The sequence below is a fragment of the Lates calcarifer genome, unplaced genomic scaffold, assembly GCF_001640805.2.
Source record: "Lates calcarifer isolate ASB-BC8 unplaced genomic scaffold, TLL_Latcal_v3 _unitig_5370_quiver_1874, whole genome shotgun sequence".
Classification (NCBI taxonomy): domain Eukaryota; kingdom Metazoa; phylum Chordata; class Actinopteri; family Centropomidae; genus Lates; species Lates calcarifer.
The window spans coordinates 1-20,466 of record NW_026117475.1 but is presented as its reverse complement, the minus strand read 5'-3'; the positions used below and the strand labels follow the sequence as shown (position 1 = coordinate 20,466).

The 20,466-nt window shown below is 40.2% G+C and overlaps 5 protein-coding genes and 1 long non-coding RNA gene across 6 annotated transcripts; 3 read left to right on the top strand and 3 right to left on the bottom strand.

Annotated features, from left to right (window-relative positions):
• Positions 1–671: 671 nt before the first annotated feature.
• LOC108874393 (uncharacterized) lies at positions 672–2,997 on the bottom strand. Its single transcript, XR_001959672.2, has 3 exons — positions 2,948–2,997; positions 1,602–1,672; positions 672–754 (listed from the first exon to the last, which is right to left on the bottom strand). It is a non-coding gene; the product is annotated as an uncharacterized LOC108874393 (long non-coding RNA).
• Positions 2,998–4,504: 1,507 nt separating this feature from the next.
• LOC108874392 (homeobox expressed in ES cells 1-like) lies at positions 4,505–8,443 on the bottom strand. Its single transcript, XM_018662829.2, has 4 exons — positions 6,821–8,443; positions 5,690–5,835; positions 5,498–5,599; positions 4,505–4,711 (listed from the first exon to the last, which is right to left on the bottom strand). The coding sequence occupies exons 1-4, from the start codon at positions 6,939–6,941 to the stop codon at positions 4,505–4,507; spliced, it is 576 nt and encodes a 191-aa protein (XP_018518345.1). The 5' UTR covers positions 6,942–8,443.
• Positions 8,444–8,774: 331 nt separating this feature from the next.
• On the top strand, positions 8,775–10,946 carry LOC108874394 (nuclear factor 7, ovary-like). The gene is made up of 2 exons (XM_018662830.2): positions 8,775–9,381; positions 9,493–10,946. Exon 2 carries the CDS (start codon positions 9,510–9,512, stop codon positions 10,914–10,916), a length of 1,407 nt encoding a protein of 468 aa, XP_018518346.2. The 5' UTR covers positions 8,775–9,381; positions 9,493–9,509; the 3' UTR covers positions 10,917–10,946.
• A 1,667-nt stretch (positions 10,947–12,613) lies between these two features.
• LOC127140885 (nuclear factor 7, ovary) lies at positions 12,614–14,762 on the top strand. The gene is made up of 2 exons (XM_051068884.1): positions 12,614–12,737; positions 12,846–14,762. Exon 2 carries the CDS (start codon positions 12,863–12,865, stop codon positions 14,267–14,269), a length of 1,407 nt encoding a protein of 468 aa, XP_050924841.1. The 5' UTR covers positions 12,614–12,737; positions 12,846–12,862; the 3' UTR covers positions 14,270–14,762.
• A 347-nt stretch (positions 14,763–15,109) lies between these two features.
• LOC108874391 (nuclear factor 7, ovary-like) lies at positions 15,110–16,748 on the top strand. Its single transcript, XM_018662827.2, has one exon. It carries the CDS (start codon positions 15,267–15,269, stop codon positions 16,668–16,670), a length of 1,404 nt encoding a protein of 467 aa, XP_018518343.1. The 5' UTR covers positions 15,110–15,266; the 3' UTR covers positions 16,671–16,748.
• A 1,692-nt stretch (positions 16,749–18,440) lies between these two features.
• LOC108874390 (cytochrome c1, heme protein, mitochondrial-like) lies at positions 18,441–20,461 on the bottom strand (the record flags this gene model as incomplete). Its single annotated transcript, XM_018662826.2, is given in 7 exon segments — positions 18,441–19,090; positions 19,093–19,138; positions 19,370–19,470; positions 19,667–19,827; positions 19,938–20,095; positions 20,353–20,392; positions 20,394–20,461. Coding segments are annotated over 7 exon segments (630 nt in total), but the record flags the coding sequence as incomplete, so codon positions are not given.
• Between the last annotated feature and the right edge of the window lie 5 nt (positions 20,462–20,466).

Here is a 20,466-nt window from a genome sequence, read left to right as displayed (position 1 = left end):
GAGGTCGTCAGTCTCGGCTCCGTAGCAGCTCTCACATCTGTTTGGGTCCAGTGTACTGGGGTCAAACACTTCACCATCATCAGCTTTACCAAGTTCTAGGCAACAAAACACAATAACATCATCATCATCATCATCATGATTATCATCCAACAAACTTAATTTATTTGGACTCTGGAGTCTATAATTTCCCAGTGCAAAAAAAAGGGTTGCCCAAAAAAAGCTTGGTTTATCTGTCATCTCACTGTGTTGGCAAATCAAATGTGTGCTCCCACACATTCCAGTTAGAAAACCTTGCAGTTTGCTAGTTTGTAGCTTTTAACACCAGTTAGCACTCAAACTGGCCTTCCTGGATCATATTTCCTCTACTCATAGGCATCTTTTTTTTATTTTGGCCTGAGCGTCTGCTAAAAACTGTTGAACGGTTTCAGGAGGTTGAAAGTCAAGGCTTACCGTGTTTCTCTGCCTCCATAGTGACAGGTTTGAGGTCTTTATCCAGCCGCTGTTTCAACAGATTGTGTTCAACGTCCAATTGCTGCTCCCCGGCCCACATCCATCCGCATCTATACTGAGATCTGAGGGAGCAAAAAACACAAATAGAGGAAGGCAGAGGGTTAATGTGTCATCTTTAATATGTTCACCAGCAAGTTACCAGCAGTGCTACTCACAGGCGCAGGGGCATGTGTGGGAAAATGACGTCGATGTTGATTTTGAGTTTGTCTCCTCGCGATGTGTCGACGTACAGCTCAGGGTGGACCTGCAGCAAACAAACAGCACAGACAGATTTCCATTCAGTCAAAACACAAACATGTCACTGACACTGATGCATAGAACAATTCACTGAATATATCTGAGATATTAGGAACAAAGCATCACCCCTTCAGTAACTTTTTTTGGGGGGGTTTTGCATCAAAGCCACAGGAATTTAAGCCTCATTTACTTTTTGCAGACTGTAAAAAACACCAGAAACATACACCTGGACTACATTCCCACTGGAAGAGAAGTCAATATCAGCTCTGTGTCCTTGAGTTACTTTACTGGAGTTCACAAAGTGTTAAAATGTCTGGTCACTAGTTCCATTATCTGAAGAATATAAAACTATTCAGTGGAAAATACGTTGATAATGTGAATCTAAACTGTTCATACTTGTTATTAGGATTAAAACTATGAGCAACACAGTGATAAATATTCCACAGTCATGAAGTCATGTTCATCAATTTGTGTGATCAGACTCCATCAGACCGGTCAGACAGGAAAGATCCCTGAGGGCTGAGCGAAGGTTTATGTTAACATTAGGCAGCCTTTATATTACTATCATTATTAATTAATTTTGGATAATTTACTAATCTGTGCCTTTTGTCCTTGTTAACAACAGCATCTTCATTTCACTGAGCACTTCTGGGACTTCTCGTCTAGGTTAGCCTGACAGTTAAACTTCATAAGAAGTCCAAAAAAGACAAGGCGAGTATTTATATACCACCTTATCATACACACAGCTTTAAAATGTTATTTCAAAAATAACATTTAATAAAAGTACAGGCAATTTAACAAGATAAATAAATCACGTTCACCTACAGCACATCAGATAATGAGGATGAACTTACCTCTTTTGTGAGATAGTACTGCAGCTCAGAGACAAACAGGATTAGCATGATGACACCGCTGATGATAGTCACTGCAGAGACAGAGAGAGAGAGTGTGTCTGTTAGAAATCAGTTCTTTAATCCTGGGTCAGATGACTTGTGCTGCACAGATAAACTTGCCTTATTTTACACATTATTTTTGTTTGTTTACTCATTTAATCTAGAAAATGTCAAAAATGATAAAGAAAAAAAGTTTATCACAACTTTAAAAGGCCAAATGCCTTAAGAAGTTGTTACTGTATAATTGCTATTATTATTTTCTGCTGACCAGCTTATAGGGAGAAAATACATAAAAGAACAATATTTTATTTTTCATTGCATTATATTACTAATACCAGTCTAAAATAATAATAGATGATAAAATGAGTCGTTAGCTGCAGCTTTAGTATCTTGTAGTTATTATTCATATCATACCCATATACCATAACATATAGTTCACCCATCATGGCTGCTGGAGTTGCACTAATATATACTGTATACAACCCTTCTAATGTCAGCTCTCCAGTTTTTTAAATTTCTTATAGGGATGCAACTAACTTGTTTTCATTATCAATTAGTCTGCTAATAACTTATTCAATTAATGATTTCATCTATAAACTGACAGTAATTAGTGAAAACTGCTCCCTCATATGTTCATGACATCTTCAGATATCTTGATTTGTCTGATCTACAGTCTAAAACCTAAAGATATTCAATTTACTCTTATATATGACAAAAAAAGAATAAAACCATCAAATCCTCACATTGCAGAAGCTAGACACAGCACATATTTCATAGTTTAGCATGAAAAATGACTAATACAATTACTCTATTATGAAATAGTTCATTTTTTGTCGGTTAATTGACAAGTCCTTGCAGCTCTGACTGTCTCTGTGCTGCTGTAACATGTGAATTTCCCCTGGGATCAATAAAGTCTCTTCTTATCCTAAATACAAGCGTTCAAGCAAATGAGCTAGAACATGCTAAATCTGTAGTATTATCATTTGAGGAGAATGTGCGGAGGCAAAAGGAAAGTTTCTTGTATAAACGTATGTTAATGTTTCTAAATATATTTTCATTTTTAGTGTTAATGTTGCTTTGTAGCTGAATTGTAAATGTTTAAAGCGTCTGTTCCGCTGCTGTTCACGTTTGCTCGGCGTTATAAAGATAAATTCAAGACTTGGAGTTGATGTCTTTGATATATGGATAATTAAATAAAAATGAAACCTTAAAAATGAATCAGTTAGCCTTGTTGTTAGCCGCAGCAGCTAACAGCCTGTGTGTCTGAATGGCTGCTGCTGCTCTCTGATAAATTAAAAGCCTCTCACCGGTCGCTCCGCCCCACGTCTTCACTCGGAAATCCTCCAGAGTTTTGGGATACAGCGTCCAAACTGGTTTCAGTTTATTCAACGTGTCCATTTTGCAGAGCAGAAAAACCACTGAACACAAATGTTACCGACAGATTCCTGCACTCCAGACACACATCAGTCCTCCGCTTTCACTTCCGGGACAAACGTGGGGCACGGCTGGACCAATCAGAGGCGGCCGCGTAAATTTCTCTCTCTTTTTATTTATTTATTTATTTTTTATTTTATTTCACATGTATGCATTTATTTATTTTGGTATAATGTTTATTTGAGCTACTTGTTTTGTTTAAACACTTACTTGGATACTTAATGATATTTTTATTATCTTATTTTTTCATGGTTTTATTTTTATTTTGAAATATACCACCAGTACTGTAACATCAGAAAAAAACGGCCAATCTATTTTCCAAACAGAAGTACCCAATCCCACCTAAACACAGAAACTGGAGAGGTCATTCCAAATAATTTGTTGGACATATAGTGAGAAAGAAAGAAAGAAAAAACAGAGACAAAACAAACCTTAAATATACATTTCACATATACATTTATGAAAGAAATATACCTGCCTCACTGCAGGAAGTATTTTACTGACCCCATGTGACCTCTGACATGCAGCAACTTGAAAGGAATCTCCTCAGGTGTCTTTCCTGTCATTATCACTGTCTGGTTCCACTTCTTCAGCAATTACAGAGAGCACTTTTCAGTCCCCTAAAATATAAAGTTTTGGACAGAAAACAAAATGCACGAAATATGACATTCATCTGGAGCGGCTGCAGATTACTATTACTATTTGTCAAATAGAGTGTCTCTTTCCCAAACACATCAGCTGTGGCTATTTTATTCCCCATATTCCAGTAACATCCTGTAATATTTAGAACCTCAAAATTTTTACTTAACTCATCTGCAGGTTTAATACAGTATACATCTCTAAAGACTGTTTATCAGTGCTTAGCTTTGGATTGAACCAAATACTGAGGATAGAAATTGCACTGAAAATGTAACTTTCCCCCAGGTTACTGGTATTTTTTTAAAAACCTTAACTGACACATCTTAAAGACATACTGAAGTCATGCAGGGAACAGACACAAGATTCAAATACTTTTATTAGAGTTTTTAGACTTTGTACAGATTAGAAAAACAGAAACCTATTCACATAATAAGACACTATAATATAACGAGGCAGATCCAGAACAGACCTCGTCATAACAAAGTCTGATCTCCAAACCAAATCTTCAGGACAACAGACTTTCATACCTCCGCTATATTACTGACAATCAGAGGGATCCAGTTTAGTGTTAAAGCCAAAAACAAGCACTGTTACATGAGGTTTTATGAGCAAATGAGACCTTCATTTATCAGCAGTTATTTGTACATTTGTCCTTTTGTACAACATTTGGAAGGAAGGCAGAAGAAAGAAAGAGGATGGGAGAAACCGATTATATACAGACAACAGTCGTGCACAAGATGAGAAATAGGTTGAATGGTGAAAGAGGCAAGCCCTCAAGTCCTTCATCAGCATCACTCCTCCTCCTCCTCCTCCTCCTCCTCCACCTGCAGCTGGAGATGAGAGGTGAGCCGCTGGCTGAGCTCCGGGTCATCTCGTACGTTCCAATTGGCCTTCAGTTGACCTATGACCTGGTGTCTGACCCTGAGGTCAGACACGGCCGTCTGGACCAGCTTCAGGCGGGTTTCTCTGAGGGAACGCCTCAGCTTGGCTCGCCGGTTCTGAACCAGATCTGAGACAGGAGAGAGGAAAATTCATTTGGCAGAAATATCAGCAGAGGAGATGCTAGCCATAAAGTTTTCATGAAGGATATTTCTCTCTTATCTTCTTTCTTTTTTATTTTTATATACTTTGCTATATACTTTTACATACTCTTTGTTCTTTGATTGGTGATATTTGTTATTCAACTGATTTTTTTTAGCATTCATGTACACATTTAAATTCAATATTCACTCTCCTTTATCTCTGTTTTAGGGAAATATTTGGCTCTTTAGCTGCTAAATGCTCCACTATGTTCACCAGCTGAAGTTGAAGTTGTTAAACAATGAGCTGAAACTCACTATATAAAGCTGAGGGAAGCTGCAGATACAGCTGATAATCCTCTGTGGGCTCACCACCTTTCACATTACCACAGTGTTTCCACAATACATTACTATAAAAATGTGATAAAGTAAGCTGTATAACTTTAACTGAATGGCAGCCAGTGTGGCCACAGGAGGAATACAAGGGGGCAAAGTGAATTTTCATTAATTTGTCTTTAAGTTAATTTGCCTCAGGTCATCATTAAGTGACCTGAGAGTGAATGACGAGGGACTACAAGCATGAAACAACAAACACAAGTCCTGGCAGTATGGTATGTATTTTGGCTAGAAATACTCTACATGTTATGGGCATAATAATCTACACATTTTCTCCCAAATCAGCGGGACATATTTGGAAATTTGGGATTTCCACAGAGCAGCAGAGCTATCTTCATTTCAGAATAAAATGATAGAGTTAATCTGAACCTGGATTCTGTCCTCGTCCAGGTCGAGCCTCCCTGCCAGCTGTTCCCTCAGCTGGATACCTGGATAACAGTTCACCTGAAACACCGTCTCCAGGACATTCACCTGCAGGACACACACACATGCACACAGAGGAAGTCAGAGATTAAAAGACAAAAGACAAAGGCTCTATTAGCTGATTGATCATGTGATTACCTGGCTGTTGGTGAAGGCAGTGCGTGGTCTGCGTCCAACATACCAGCTTGATGTTGGCCTGTGAGAGTTGATCTGCTGAGGATGATGGTGGTGCTGTTGTTTGGAGCAGAGACTGTTTCCTCTGTTCTCCTTCTCTGCTCCGATCTCTGGATTAATGACAAAATAAAAAACAAAAGAAATTAAACACCTTTTCTAACTGAAATACAAGAAATAATTCATTTACACAACATTGAACTGAATTAAAGGACTTTTACAGACTTTGGACAAAGAGATTAGGGCTTAAATTCGCCTTGACAATCTATTTAACAGTGGTTAGTTTAATATCTATAGAAAACATAAAACATTTTGAGTGATAATAAAAACAAAATGCCTATTTTATGCTTCACCTGTTTTGTTCATGCAACACTGGGATTTAAGTTCTATTAGTTTTTGTTTGGTTTATAATTCACCAAAACTAATTTAGCCAAACAAGAACAAGAACAATACCCCAAATAATTAATAAAGAAACCAGAGAAACTAAATGAAAGTTCATTAAGAGGGTTACTTTTCAACTGTCAAAACATTTTCTTTAAATTAAGGATTTGAATAAAACGGGTCTCAAAGCTGAATCTTTAACAGCCATGGGTTGATTTAAAGATGAGTTGTAGCTGTGTCAGCGTCAAAAACCAACAGTTTAATTTCAACATTTTCAGGCAAAATAAAACAAAAAAAAGCAAAAAAAAGGGAGGGAAAACTGAAAATGAAAGATTGTAAATGAATGTACCAAATAGCAGCCAATTAAGAGAAAGATGGAAATTAACTACTTCCCAACAAGCAACCTTTCCTCTCAAAAGAGCCTCTTTCATCATCTGATACAGGTATATGTTAAAAAAAGTGGTAACGTTATCAATAATAATCTTATAATACCTCAACTGTGATTTCCCATTTTAGTTCACTGTCAACTACAGCACATTCTTATAGGTGAGACAAAAAACACTGGATTGAAATGGCACTTCTTGCAAATACATGATAATAATGGGTCAGTTCTATTTCCATTTCCAGATGCACACAAGTCATATTACAGACCCGTTGCTCTTTAACTCTTCACTTGACACTTGAAAAGGTTCTAAATCAAAAACTTTTTCTCCTCACCTGCCCACGGTCGGTGGAGTTTCAGGCAGTTTCCAGGTCTTTCCAGCTCCAAACCCAGAATCCGATCGATGGAAAATGGTGGCCTGCTCTCTGCTGTCACAGGAGCCAGAGTGGATGCCATAACGACTGATCTGACTAACTGATCAACAAACAGCCCTGAGAGCTGTTTACCAAACTGCTGACAACAACCAAAACAAATTATTCTGATTTCACAGTGGGAAAAAAAAACAGCTCCACAGGTTGATTTGCTTTTAGTGAAAATCTCACAGGTCCTTAACTTTGGGTCTGTGGTATGAAATAAAGTGAGAGGTGAATGGATGGTTTAGTCTGAGGAACATGTGAAGCAGCAGGAAGACAAACTGCTGACGGCTTGTTTAAATGGGAGTGGAGGATTTACACTGGCCACCAATTAGAATTAAGAAGTGGTTTTCCATGTGAATGAGATTCCCTGAGGTTCCATACAGCAGCTAATCTCTGCTGAGTGTGTGTGTCTGTTGTTACTTAAAGATAGCATATTTACATTTTTAGTTTACACAGTTTCACAATCAAACTCTGCAAAAAGAGAGAGTAATTACAAAGTTTTAAAGAAACAAAAACACTTCACCCTAATGCATTTGTACGTATGTGTGATTGTATGAGAGTGTGTGTCTGTGTCTGCGTTTTCCCTCAGGTGATATTCTGCGTGAGTGTGTGTGTGTGAGATTAGGATGAGGAGCCTTTTTTAAAAACTGTCACCATGATGCAAACACAAAACAGAATCTCCTCCTTTTCTTCTAAATTACCAAAGTAGAAAATCTGTTTAGTTTTCACACTAAAAATGCGTCCATCCTCCTGCTACAACTCTGTGACTGAGTTTAAACTAATAATAATGATAATGATAATGATGGCAATAATAATGATCCACTGAGATCCGCTAATGCTATTAGCCTAATCTGTGTGTGTTGTGATGCAGATGAAGCTCGTCGCGTCTGAATGCAGGTTGAAGCAGCAGGGAGGAAAACCTTTTCAGAACCAGATTAGCTCCTAATGAAGGCCTGTAGCAGCTTTAAACCAACAGCACACTTGTTTATTTAACCCTCAGTGAAAGGAAGGGTGGATGTAAGGATGTGATGACTGGAGGCACAGAGGAAGGGCTCCTAAACCCTGCCTCTGTGTGACTGTGGAGTACAGTTGAAGGAACAGCTGATCAGTTTAGGAAATGCACTTATTACTAAACTGGAGCAAGAGAGTGATTAGCTTAGCTTAGCATAAAGTCTGGAAGAAGAGGGAAACCTCAGTGTAACAAGAAGACTTCAGGAAGTTGAGCACGGTCACTGCGCCTGTTTGCTCTGTTGTTTGCCAAGAAATAGTTCAAGCATGTAACTTCCCCTAAAACCACAAACTGTCATTTCTACATTGTTATTTATGTAGAAGGTAAATCAGCAGGATACTGTATATGAATATCTCTGTTTCCATGGTAGTGGTGGGCTCTACAGCTTCCAGTCCTTATATTAAGACTTAATGACTTTAATGTTGACAGCATTATTTCATAGTACATATTATCAGCACAGCGATGTATGTTTAGCATAAATAAAAAGTTTTCTGCCTTGTAATGATCGAAACAATAATTCATTTTAGTCTGCTGCTTCTATAACCGTCGGAAAACAGATGGATGAGGAAAATAAGCTTGAAAGCTAATATCAAACTGTGGAAAGCCTTAAGGTGCTCATTATATTTAAATAGAAATCTGCAAGTAGAATTTTTTAATCGATAGCAGCCAAACAAAAAAGGTTAGTGCATCACAAACAACATAGGGTTCTTCTCTGGTGAACAATTAATGCAGTAGTAGAAATAGTGGAAGTGTAACTGACTGAAGTGAACTGATCTACAGTGTCTACTAAGATAATCCTTTATTCCCACAATGGGGAAATTTACTGAGCAATATCATATAAACACTTTGGAATGGAACTCACCTCTGGTTGCAGTTATTGGATAGTTTAGCAGAAAAGGTGTGACAGAATTCAGCAGGGGAATTTGGGAGACTAAGACACTGCACTGCTGGGACATGACATCTTTAAAGGACCTGTTGTTCTGTCATGTAGCCACAGCTTCTGTAAAGATGATCTACAGAGATGATAGAGAGAAAGAGTATTAACCTTTACTGAGTGACTGACTTCATAACCTCACAACATGTGTGATTAATTCCATGTCATACCACTTAAACATGGATCATATATAAAAGGTGAAAACAAGCATACCATTAAGAACTAGTTTTACAGCTCTGCGCACTGTTTATCATTCAACAATGTCCATGAAGCAGCTTTGGCATGAAACTCACCACTGGTGTATTCAGAGACATAACCTGTCAAAGCTCCACCTCTCACCTGACCACTCTGACACAAACCAGGAAATACCAGTTTATATTCGTCCTCAGTACCGAGAGACACATTCACTACTGAGAGACACATTTCAATAAGATTCACCTTCAGACCAAACTAACAGCTTCCACAGAGAGAGGACAGCTACAGGAAGGAAAACAGGAACACTGCAACTTTAACCTGCAACAATTCAACACACTGACTGTGAGTTTTATAAACAACATAACTGAAAGTGAAAGTAACTTAAACTGAAACAGTGAAAAGTATTAGGGAATCCACAACTGACTTATCCTTGTGCTTGTTTTGTGTTTTCAGCTTCAGTCAGAGAGAAAATGTCTTCCAGGTCAGAGGAGGATCTCTCCTGTCCTGTCTGCCATGACATCTTTAAAGAACCTGTTCTCCTGTCATGTAGCCACAGCTTCTGTAAAGACTGTCTGCAGAGCTGGTGGAAAGAGAAACTAATACATGAGTGTCCAGTTTGTAAGAGAAAATCATCAAAGAGTGATCCACCTATTTGTTTGCCATTGAAGAACCTGTGTGAGACCTTCTTACTGGAGAGAGATCAGAGAACTTCAGCAGGGTCTGAGCCTCTCTGCAGTCTGCACTCTGAGAAACTGAAGCTCTTCTGTCTGGACCATCAGCAGCCAGTGTGTGTCATCTGCAGAGATTCAAAAACACACAACAACCACAGATTCAGACCCATCGATGAAGCAGCACAGGATCACAAAGAGGAGCTTCAGAAATCCCTGAAGCCTTTACAAGAGAAACTGAAGCTGTTTGAACAAGTTAAAGGAAACTGTGATCAAACAGCAAAACACATTAAGGTCCAGGTCCGACACATAGAGAGGCAGATTAAGGAGCAGTTTAAGAAGCTTCACCAGTTTCTACAAGAGGAAGAGGAGGCCAGGATCACTGCTCTGAGGGAGGAAGAGGAGCTGAAGAGTCAGATGATGAAGGAGAAGATTGAGGCTCTGAGCAGAGAGATAGCAGCTCTTTCACACACAATCAGAGCCACAGAGGAGGAGCTGAGAGCTGAAGACGTCTCATTCCTGCTCAACTACAAGGCTGCAGTGAAAAGAGTCCAGCAGCGCCCCCTGATGGAGGATCCACAGCTGGTCTCAGGAGCTCTGATAGATGTGGCCAAACACCTGGGCAACCTGACCTTCAACATCTGGAACAAGATGAAGGAGATGGTCTCCTACACTCCTGTGATTCTGGATCCAAACTCTGCTCATCCAAGACTCATTCTGTCTGAAGATCTGACCAGTGTGAGTTATGGAGAGAAACAGAAGCTTCCTGACAATCCAGAGAGATTTGACAACTATGCCATTGTCCTGGGCTCTGAGGGCTTTAACTCAGGGACTCACAGCTGGGATGTTGAGGTTGGAGACAGTGCAGTCTGGATTCTGGGTGTGGTAGCAGAGTCTGGTGAGAGGAAGGGGCATATGGCGGCACTGGCTCAATCGTGGAGAATAGGGTTAAATCAGGGTAAATACACAGCGTACTCTCCACCAGATCCCATCACTTTTCTCTCAGTGAAGAAGCTCCAAAGAATCAGAGTTCATCTGGACTGGAACAGAGGAAAACTGTCATTCACTGATCGTGATACTAACACACACATACACACCTTCACACACACTTTCACTGAGAGACTGTTTCCATACATCTCCACAAACAGAGAAATTCCACATAAGATATTACCAGTGAACATTTCTGTTACAACAGAGCAGCTCAATTAAAGATGAAGAACATGATGATATAATACACAATATGCTGTTCGTCTTTTATAAATACCTTCAACTATCTTTGGTTGCTTTGATGGGGACATGGTGGGTAACAGTATTATATTTGGCCTATAAATGTTATGTCTGTGACAGTTTAGTTTGCTATGATGTAATACAGTCTCATGAATCACTGAGGACAATCCACTGAACTCTTTCAGATATAGAATATGTAACATTGCTCTCTGTAAAAGTAACAGCTTCTTGTCATTCAAACATGGGTCTAAGTTATAGAAATGTTCCACGCTGACAGATGACAGGACTGTTGAGATAGGACTGGCAAATGTATTCCCCTCAGCAGCAAATGGCTCCTATATAGAACAATAACACAAGTGTTTCTATAGCTCATAGTTTATATAAACAGTTTGTTAATAATCAGAACATGTGAGACTTCTTTGAGCTATAGATGTTTGATGGTGTGTTGATTTAACAAGTTGATACATAAAATAATAAAGAAAGAAGTGAAAAGGGAGATTCACTGAGTGTAATTTTAACAACACTTTATCAACCTCCTGCCATCCAGTCTGATGTTATGTTTTAACCAGTTCTACTGCAGAGGATTATTTTCCTGCCTCAATTTCATATTCTTGATAAAGAGGTGTTTGCTGCATCTAACTGCAGCCAGCTCTGAAAAGCAGCATGTCACAAATACCTCACACAGTCCAACACTGTTCAGTGGAAATTTGGAGTCTGATGTCACGTTCATGTTGTGCTGGAAAAAAAACAAAAGAAATACAATAGTTAGAATATCTCTCTACAGAATAATCAGAATGATGCAAAACGTGATGTATTTCTTAGGTTTATAAATTCTGCTTAATGAATCAAACTGCAACAAAGAACCTCAATGCACAATACAAATGATCAAAATGATGAAAATTGTGCGGGAAACTACAAATCAAAGTATGAGGCCAACAGCTCCACCATTATGACTCAGTAAAAATACAGAAATAAGATTAGTACTGTTATAACAACAGGGTAAAACAGGGGAAATACTTTGGTATTATGACAAAAATATCTTGCTAATAACAATGAAAAAGTCTTGGTAAATTAATAACAATTCTTTAAATAATGGGGCAAAACCATGAGTGTAATACTGAGGAAATTAGATTAACATGATAAAACGAGGGGGAAATGGGTTGCTCTGCTCTCAATAATGAGGTTAATCTAGAGTAAAAGTCCCCCAAAAATAACGAGGGAACACTGATGCAAAATCTTATCTGAGAGTAATACTGGGATTATATTTAGTTTGGAAAACATGTTGATGAAAAACAGAGTATTAAGATAATAATTAGAGGTAATATATTGGCAGAGTTATATCAGAATAATCCCCTCACAGTCACAACAAAAAGAATGACCTTCAGTAAATACCATAAAACACCTAACAGATGAACCACCACCTGTGTATACTTGACTTAATTAAAAACCACAGACCAGAGTCAGTATCTGGCCACACAGACATTAGTGTCTTTATGGTAATAACTAATTATGATTTCATGGAATTTTCTTGTGGTTGTGAAGGTATTTCACTGACACTATCCCATGAGTATCGAGAAACCTTAATAATAGTATTACATCACTAAAGCTCCACCCCTGAGTTGCCCCACCTGAAACCTGCCAGTAACAGTTTGTCATGCTTCCTCATTCACCTAGAGACAAAAAAACACAGCCAGTAAGATTCACCATCAGATCAGACTAACAACATCCACTGACAGAGGACAGCTAGAGGAGGGAATATTGTTATACTGCCACTTCAACCTGCTCCAACACCAACCTCTGAATGTGAGTTTTATATAAAGAGAGAGGAAAAAAACATGACTCAAAGTGAAAGTAAGTGTCAATGTGGAGCCACAGGTGACGGATCGTGATTTATGCCTGGTGTGTTTTCAGCTTCACACAGAGAGAAAATGTCACACCGTTCAGAGGAGGATCTCTCCTGTCCTGTCTGCCGTGACATCTTTAAAGAACCTGTTGTCCTGTCATGTAGCCACAGCTTCTGTAAAGACTGTCTGAAGAACTGGTGGAGAGAGAAACAAATACAAGAGTGTCCAGTTTGTAAGAGGAAATCATCGAGGAGTAAACCACCCTGCAACTTGGTCTTAAAGAAGCTGTGTGAGACCTTTGTACTAAATGGAGAGACCAGAACTTCAGCAGGGTCTGAGCCTCTCTGCAGTCTGCACTCTGAGAAACTGAAGCTCTTCTGTCTGAACCATCAGCAACCAGTGTGTCTCATCTGTCTGCATTCAGACACACATGCTGGACACAAATTCAAACCTATTAATGAAATTATACAGGATCACAGAGAGGAACTTCAGGAATCCCTGAAGCCTTTACAAGAGAAACTGAAGCTGTTTGAACAAGTTAAAGGAAACTGTGATCAAACAGCAGAACACATTAAGGTCCAGGTCCAACACACAGAGAGGCAGATTAAGGAGCAGTTTAAGAAGCTTCACCAGTTTCTACAAGAGGAAGAGGAGGCCAGGATCAGTGCTCTGAGGGAGGAAGAGGAGCTGAAGACTCAGATGATGAAGGAGAAGATTGAGGCTCTGAGCAGAGAGATAGCAGCTCTTTCACACACAATCAGAGCCACAGAGGAGGAGCTGAGAGCTGAAGACGTCTCATTCCTGCTCAACTACAAGGCTGCAGTGAAAAGAGTCCAGCAGCGCCCCCTGCTGGAGGATCCACAGCTGGTCTCAGGAGCCCTGATAGATGTGGCCAAACACCTGGGCAACCTGACCTTCAACGTCTGGAACAAGATGAAGGAGATGGTCTCCTACACTCCTGTGATTCTGGATCCAAACTCTGCTCATCCAGACCTCGTCCTGTCTGAAGATCTGACCAGTGTGAGACTTGGTGAGAGACAGAAGCTTCCTGACAATCCAGAGAGGTTTGACTACTTCCGCATTGTCCTGGGCTCTGAGGGCTTTGACTCAGGGAATCACAGCTGGGATGTTGAGGTTGGAGACAGTGGAGACTGGTTTCTGGGTGTGACAGCACAGTCTGTCCAGAAAAAGGGAAAACATCCGTCTTGTTTGTGGAGAATAGGGTACTTTGATGGTAAATACATAGCACGCTTCTTATCAGATCCCTCCACTGTTCTTTCAGTGATGAAGAAGCTCCAGAGGATCAGAGTTGATCTGGACTGGAACAGAGGAAAGCTGTCCTTCTTCGATCTGGACACTAATATGCACATATACACCTTTACACACACTTTTACCGAGAGGGTGTCTCCATACTTTAACACTGTAAATATACACCCACTGAAGATAATACCAATAAAGGTCTCTGTACGGCCGTGTTCAGACAGACATTAACACTGTCTGAAAACCCTCATTCACTTACATGACACCACTGTACAGGCTCAGTGTGGGTGCCAACGCTGAGGGCTCAGGTAAAAAAAAAGAACTTGAACTTGTAGTCAAGTTTGACTGCAATACAGTGCAACCTCATCCAACAATGCACTGCAACCACTAGATCAAATACATGCAAGACCTAAACCAGTCTGCCATGACTGCAACGGTGGCAGTGCTCCTGAAGAACTTACGGGTCTGAAATGTGTCACTAAAATGATTTTAGACAGTTGCAAGGTTCAGTTGTTAAGTTATTAGTTCATATATAAAACTGATAGATGTACAGATGTATAAAGTGATTTAAATGTCTATTTAAGTGATGCTATTCAAAGTATTGGAAACAGCATTTTTACAGTTAGAATATGTTAAGTACATGTCAATTATTAATTTTGTTCCATTATTCTGTCTGTAGATTATTCATGAATGTGAAAATAAAAGTATTCTTTAACTTGAACCTACTTTAATTCTGTTAATCTTGTCTTCCTAACATATTTCATTGCAATTAACTTGACTGTTTCGTCACTTAAAGGGTTAATACTTTTTCACATGGGAGATTAAGGTAAAGCACCAATAATAAAATGAAACTTGAAACTTGTTTTTTGTGTATCACAGTTAACACATCAGCATTTGGCAGTGGTCTGACTCCACCCCTTACCCAACTCACCTGACATAAAGCAGGAAACACAGTCTGTTATTTTTCCCTCACTAAGGAGACAAACAGACCAAGACGCAGATTTACCTTCAGACTCACAGCTTCCACTGAAAAAGTACAGATAAAGAAGCAAATACTGGATTACTAAAATACTAAAGTACTGCTACTTCAACCTGCTGCAACTCCACTCACTGCATGTAAGTTTAACAAAAAGACAGTTCAAGGAGAAAGTAAGTGTCAGGTGACTTTCTAGAAGAGAGATGGTGGCTGACTTTGCCTGATGTGTTTTCATTTGAACTCGCAGAGGAAATGGCTTCCCAATCAGAGGAGGATCTCTCCTGTCCTGTCTGCCGTGACATCTTTAAAGATCCTGTTGTTCTGTCATGTAGCCACAGCTTCTGTAAAGACTGTCTGCAGAGCTGGTGGAGAGAGAAACAAACACAGCAGTGTCCACTTTGTAAGAGAAGATCATCTATGTGTAAACCACCTGTCAGTTTAGCACTGAAGAACCTGTGTGAGTCCTTCTTACTGGAGAGAGATCAGAGAGTCGAGTATGAGTCTCTCTGCAGTCTGCACTCTGAGAAACTGAAGCTCTTCTGTCTGGACCATCAGCAGCCAGTGTGTCTCATCTGCAGAGATTCAAAGATACACAACAACCACAGATTCAGACCCATCGATGAAGCTGCACAGGATCACAAAGAGGAGCTTCAGGAATCCCTGAAGCCTTTACAAGAGAAACTGAAGCTGTTTGAACAAGTTAAAGGAAACTGTGATCAAACAGCAGAACACATTAAGGTCCAGGTCCAACACACAGAGAGGCAGATTAAGGAGCAGTTTAAGAAGCTTCACCAGTTTCTACAAGAGGAAGAGGAGGCCAGGATCAGTGCTCTGAGGGAGGAAGAGGAGCTGAAGAGTCAGATGATGAAGGAGAAGATTGAGGCTCTGAGCAGAGAGATAGCAGCTCTTTCACACACAATCAGAGCCACAGAGGAGGAGCTGAGAGCTGAAGACGTCTCATTCCTGCTCAACTACAAGGCTGCAGTGAAAAGAGTCCAGCAGCGCCCCCTGATGGAGGATCCACAGCTGGTCTCAGGAGCTCTGATAGATGTGGCCAAACACCTGGGCAACCTGACCTTCAACATCTGGAACAAGATGAAGGAGATGGTCTCCTACACTCCTGTGATTCTGGATCCAAACTCTGCTCATCCTCACTTCATGATGTCTGAGGATCTGACCAGTGTGAGACATGAAGAGGTGCAAAACCCTCCTGACAATCCAGAGAGGTTTGATTCCTTTCACTCTGTCCTGGGCTCTGAGGGTTTCAACTCAGGGACTCACAGCTGGGATGTTGATGTTGGAAAAAGCACATTCTGGTTTCTGGGTGTGGCAGCCGAGTCCGTTGAGAGGAAGGGAAAGAAACAGTCTGGATTATGGAGAATAGGGTTCTGTGATGGTAAATACAGAGCACGCTCCCCAACAGAGCCAGAAACTGCGCTTACAGTGGTGACAAAGCTAAAGAGGATCAGAATTCAGCTGGACTGGAACAGCGGACTACTGTCTTTCTCTGATCTGAATACAGACTCACACATTCACACCTTCACACACACTTTCACTGACACGTTGTTTCCGTATATTAACACTCTAAATGAAGTGCCACTAAAGATATTACCAGTGAAGATCTCTGTAACAACAGAACAGGACAATCAGAGATGAACAACACAATGCTTTATAAGTATTCTAAAAAAGCCCCTTAAATACTTTGATTATGCTGTGCACATTATCACACAGGTTCTTGTTGATGTATTGTTAAAACAGTTTGGTTTTCCTGGTAATACAGTGCCTACATTATGTGAAAAAAAACTGTGTACTATAACTATAGCAAACTACAGTGGGGGAAGCAGTACAGGGGCCGATTTCACCCCTTGGTAGTGCTATCTTACAGTTACCAGAACAGAGAACAGACAGATGAATGAAAACGGTATTGGAGCAACAGAACCAGTCTACACTCAGCTGGCAGTTAATGATACACCTAACTGAAACTGATGCAGTCCAATACAACAAAATACAACATCCAGAAAAAGTTGCAACTGTTTAAAAATCCTTTTGTCATATAGTGTCATTTAGTTAATTAACCTTTAGAGAAACTGATGCTTACCTCTGTGACCTACAGGTACACTGAGCCAAAACATCCCGTCTAAAATCCTTCCTATGCTGCCAACACAGCACTAATAACTTGTGGTTTCAGGCACCAAGATGTTAGCAGCAGATGCTTTTAAATAACGCTGGCCCCAAATGACTGAACTGTTATTTACTGGTGTTTTTGCAAGTTTGATATGAATAGTTTACTCTGGTAGGCTAAGTACAGTTGCAACAAGTGTCTAATTCCTCCAATCAGAAATGCACAAGAAACTCACCCCAACTCAATCTGTTTAATGGTGCTGATTTTCTTGGTACACTGTCCTGTTTGAAGGGTTTCCATCCAGGTGCCTGACGAATTTATTTGCACTGCAAATAAAACACAAGACATTTCTGTGTAAATACTGACATGCTTGCTCCATCAGTAAAGGATTACAATATAAATGCAACTATTACAAACTACCTAACATGCTGTAATATGTACTCTTTACTGTAACAAACACTATCTATGTCAGCTCCTGAATCCAGCATTTCCCGATACATCAACCTACCTGAGAGTAGTACAGTTATCAAATCAGGTCACTGACATTAATGTCGAGTCCGACAATTGCAGGCTCGACATTAGCTACCGAAGCTAACCGTGTTAGCTGCCCTTTCTTCTAACATTAGTCACTTTATATGCCTAAAAAGCGTCACAGTCATTCTAACATAACTGTATATCTCGCTTGTGAACTTTTCTCACCTGCAGACAGTTTTATTAAAGCGTCGCCTTCGTTCTGTGTTGTCTTCACTGTTTCGTGTTAGGACTTCGCTCACTTGCTGCTGCTGTAAAGCATTACAGTCATCCTTACCGGTACTGCCAATCTACTGGCGCAAAGGAGTATTGCCATAAAACTTCAGATAACAGCAGGTGAAACTTCCTGAACAAGCATTTTCAAATAATAAGCAACAGAAAAATAATCACAAAATCTAATGTTAAATAATTTAAAACATTGTTTTGTTGACTTCTAAATGACATAGCTGGCATGCTCAGCTTTATCACGGCTAGGGGGAGCAGCATGCAACCACACATTCCAACCCCATACAGTAATATTAATGCTTTTTTAAAACATTAATTTTTCAATGTTGAGATGTAAAGCTGTCAAAATACTGCTACAAACTAGCATGGTAGTGATGCAGTGGTCAACAAATTATAACTTCATGGCAAAGTTTGTGCAGGTCACCAGTTTATTAAATATTTACACGACAAAGCAGAAATTATCAGAATGACACAAGCAGTGTTGAAAAGCTTGGTGAGTAACGACTACTGCTGCTGCTACTAGGGACAAAACAAACCGCCACACAAAGTTTCCTTTAAGATAATTTATTTTGTACAGTAAAACAGAGGTTCAGAGGTTGCATTTGATCCACTGAGCGGCTTTGTGGAGACGACAGGGGAGGATGGATTTACACACACTCAGGATGTTATAAACTTTGAGGGCAACCATTTCTCTGCGTTCGTGTGGTAACTGAGTATCTTACAAATATGGGCAATCAATTAACTTATCAGTCAATTGTGACAAAGTGTCTGAAACGAGATGTCAAGACATGAGCTGCTAGCAGCAATGACTCAATGCAGATCAAACAAACATAAACTTTGTGGAGGGTGCATTCAAGAACGCCACAACGCTCTGACACAAACTCGCACCATAATACATCAGATACAGGAAAATCTGTCACACCATTGGTTCTACCATGCCAACAACTAAAAAAAAGGCATTTTTCTGAAGGAATAAACATATAATATATACCCTTATTTCTCTAACCCCTCTTAGAAAGGCATGTGTGTGTTATCTGTTGCTCTGTGTCCATATGATCAATGTGAGGTGAGCGTTGTGGGGTCACTGAATGCAGCCCTCTCTGGTAGCTTTTATGCCCAGATTGGGGTGTGTTTGTTTCCTTTTATTTGGGAGGCCTGTAGGCCATCTTTCTGCTCTTCATCACAGACCACCTGTGCTCTTCATGTAGTAGAGCAGAGGGATGAGGATGGCTGAGCCCATCAGCAACTGAAAGAGAATGTAAAAGATTAATTCCTGAACAAGCTCCATCTTTACACTTTGTTCCATTGTGTCTGTATGCTCAGACTTAGAAAAACAAATTGTAACTGCCTAGATTAAAGTAATTAAAAAGTATTGTTTTGGAATGTGTACCCACAATAACCAACATAATGAAGCTAGCAAAAGAAATTTTCAAAAGACACCTAGTCCAGATACAATTTGTTTGTATATATATTGTACCTTCAGTCCCATGCGTTTGCGCTGGTCGTGCTCTGGCTCAGCAGCCCACCTCAAGAAGGTACACACATCCTTAGCAACCTGGCTCATGGTGGCAGGGGTTCCTATGGCAACAGAAACAAATCCACCGTCAGCACCATGTTCTGAGCATGTTCTTCATTTCTGCACAATTCACTGTTTATTTGTGTAACCAGTTAATCGAACAGCAGATACAGATACACACACACACACACACACACACACACACACACACACACACACACACACACACACACATACACACAGAGCATCTTTACTTACCATCCTCATACTCCAGCACCTCATTGTAGATGGGTGGGGCCATGCCAATGGCCTGGCCAGGGAAGTAGGGGTTGTAGTAGAGTCCCTCTCTCACTGTCACTCCAGCTGGAGGCTCACAGTATCCTGTCAGCAGGCTGAACACGTAGTCCTCTCCTCCATGTCTGAGTGGAGTAGGGAGACACAACAAGTAAACACCAGGGACACACTGATTTTGAGTAATTTTGTGGCTTTCCAGCTTAACTGTGTAGTTTTTCTGTATTTCAGGACTTACCTGGCATTAACAATGTAGCTGAGGTCTGGAGGCAGGGCTCCGTTGTTGGCAACCCGGGCTGCCTCAGGGTTGGGGTAGGGCTTTGGGAAGTAGTCTGACAGCTTTCCTGGCCGAGTGAACATCTCTCCACTCTCATCAGGACCATCCACTACCTCAACCTAAACACAACACGCAAGACAACTTTAAACCAGAAACCTTGAAATGTAACAGCAGATACAGATCTCATCACCTGCTGGCAGATATTCAGAATTTAAATCTAAAAATAACCAAAACCTATGACACAGTTTATTTTTATGTGTATGCTATAAAATATTAAGATAATGTTATGTGATCTATTTGAAACTGTTGGCACCCTGGATTTTTGGATTCTTTCTCTTATTCTTATACTCTCTCACACACACAGAGAGAGCCTTACCTCCTCCGCAATGGTCTTAACCTCGGCCTCTGTGCGACACTCCCACCAGGTTTCTGAAGGCCAGGTACTCCATACTGTGGCAGGCTGAACACACCTGCTTATACACCTGGTACC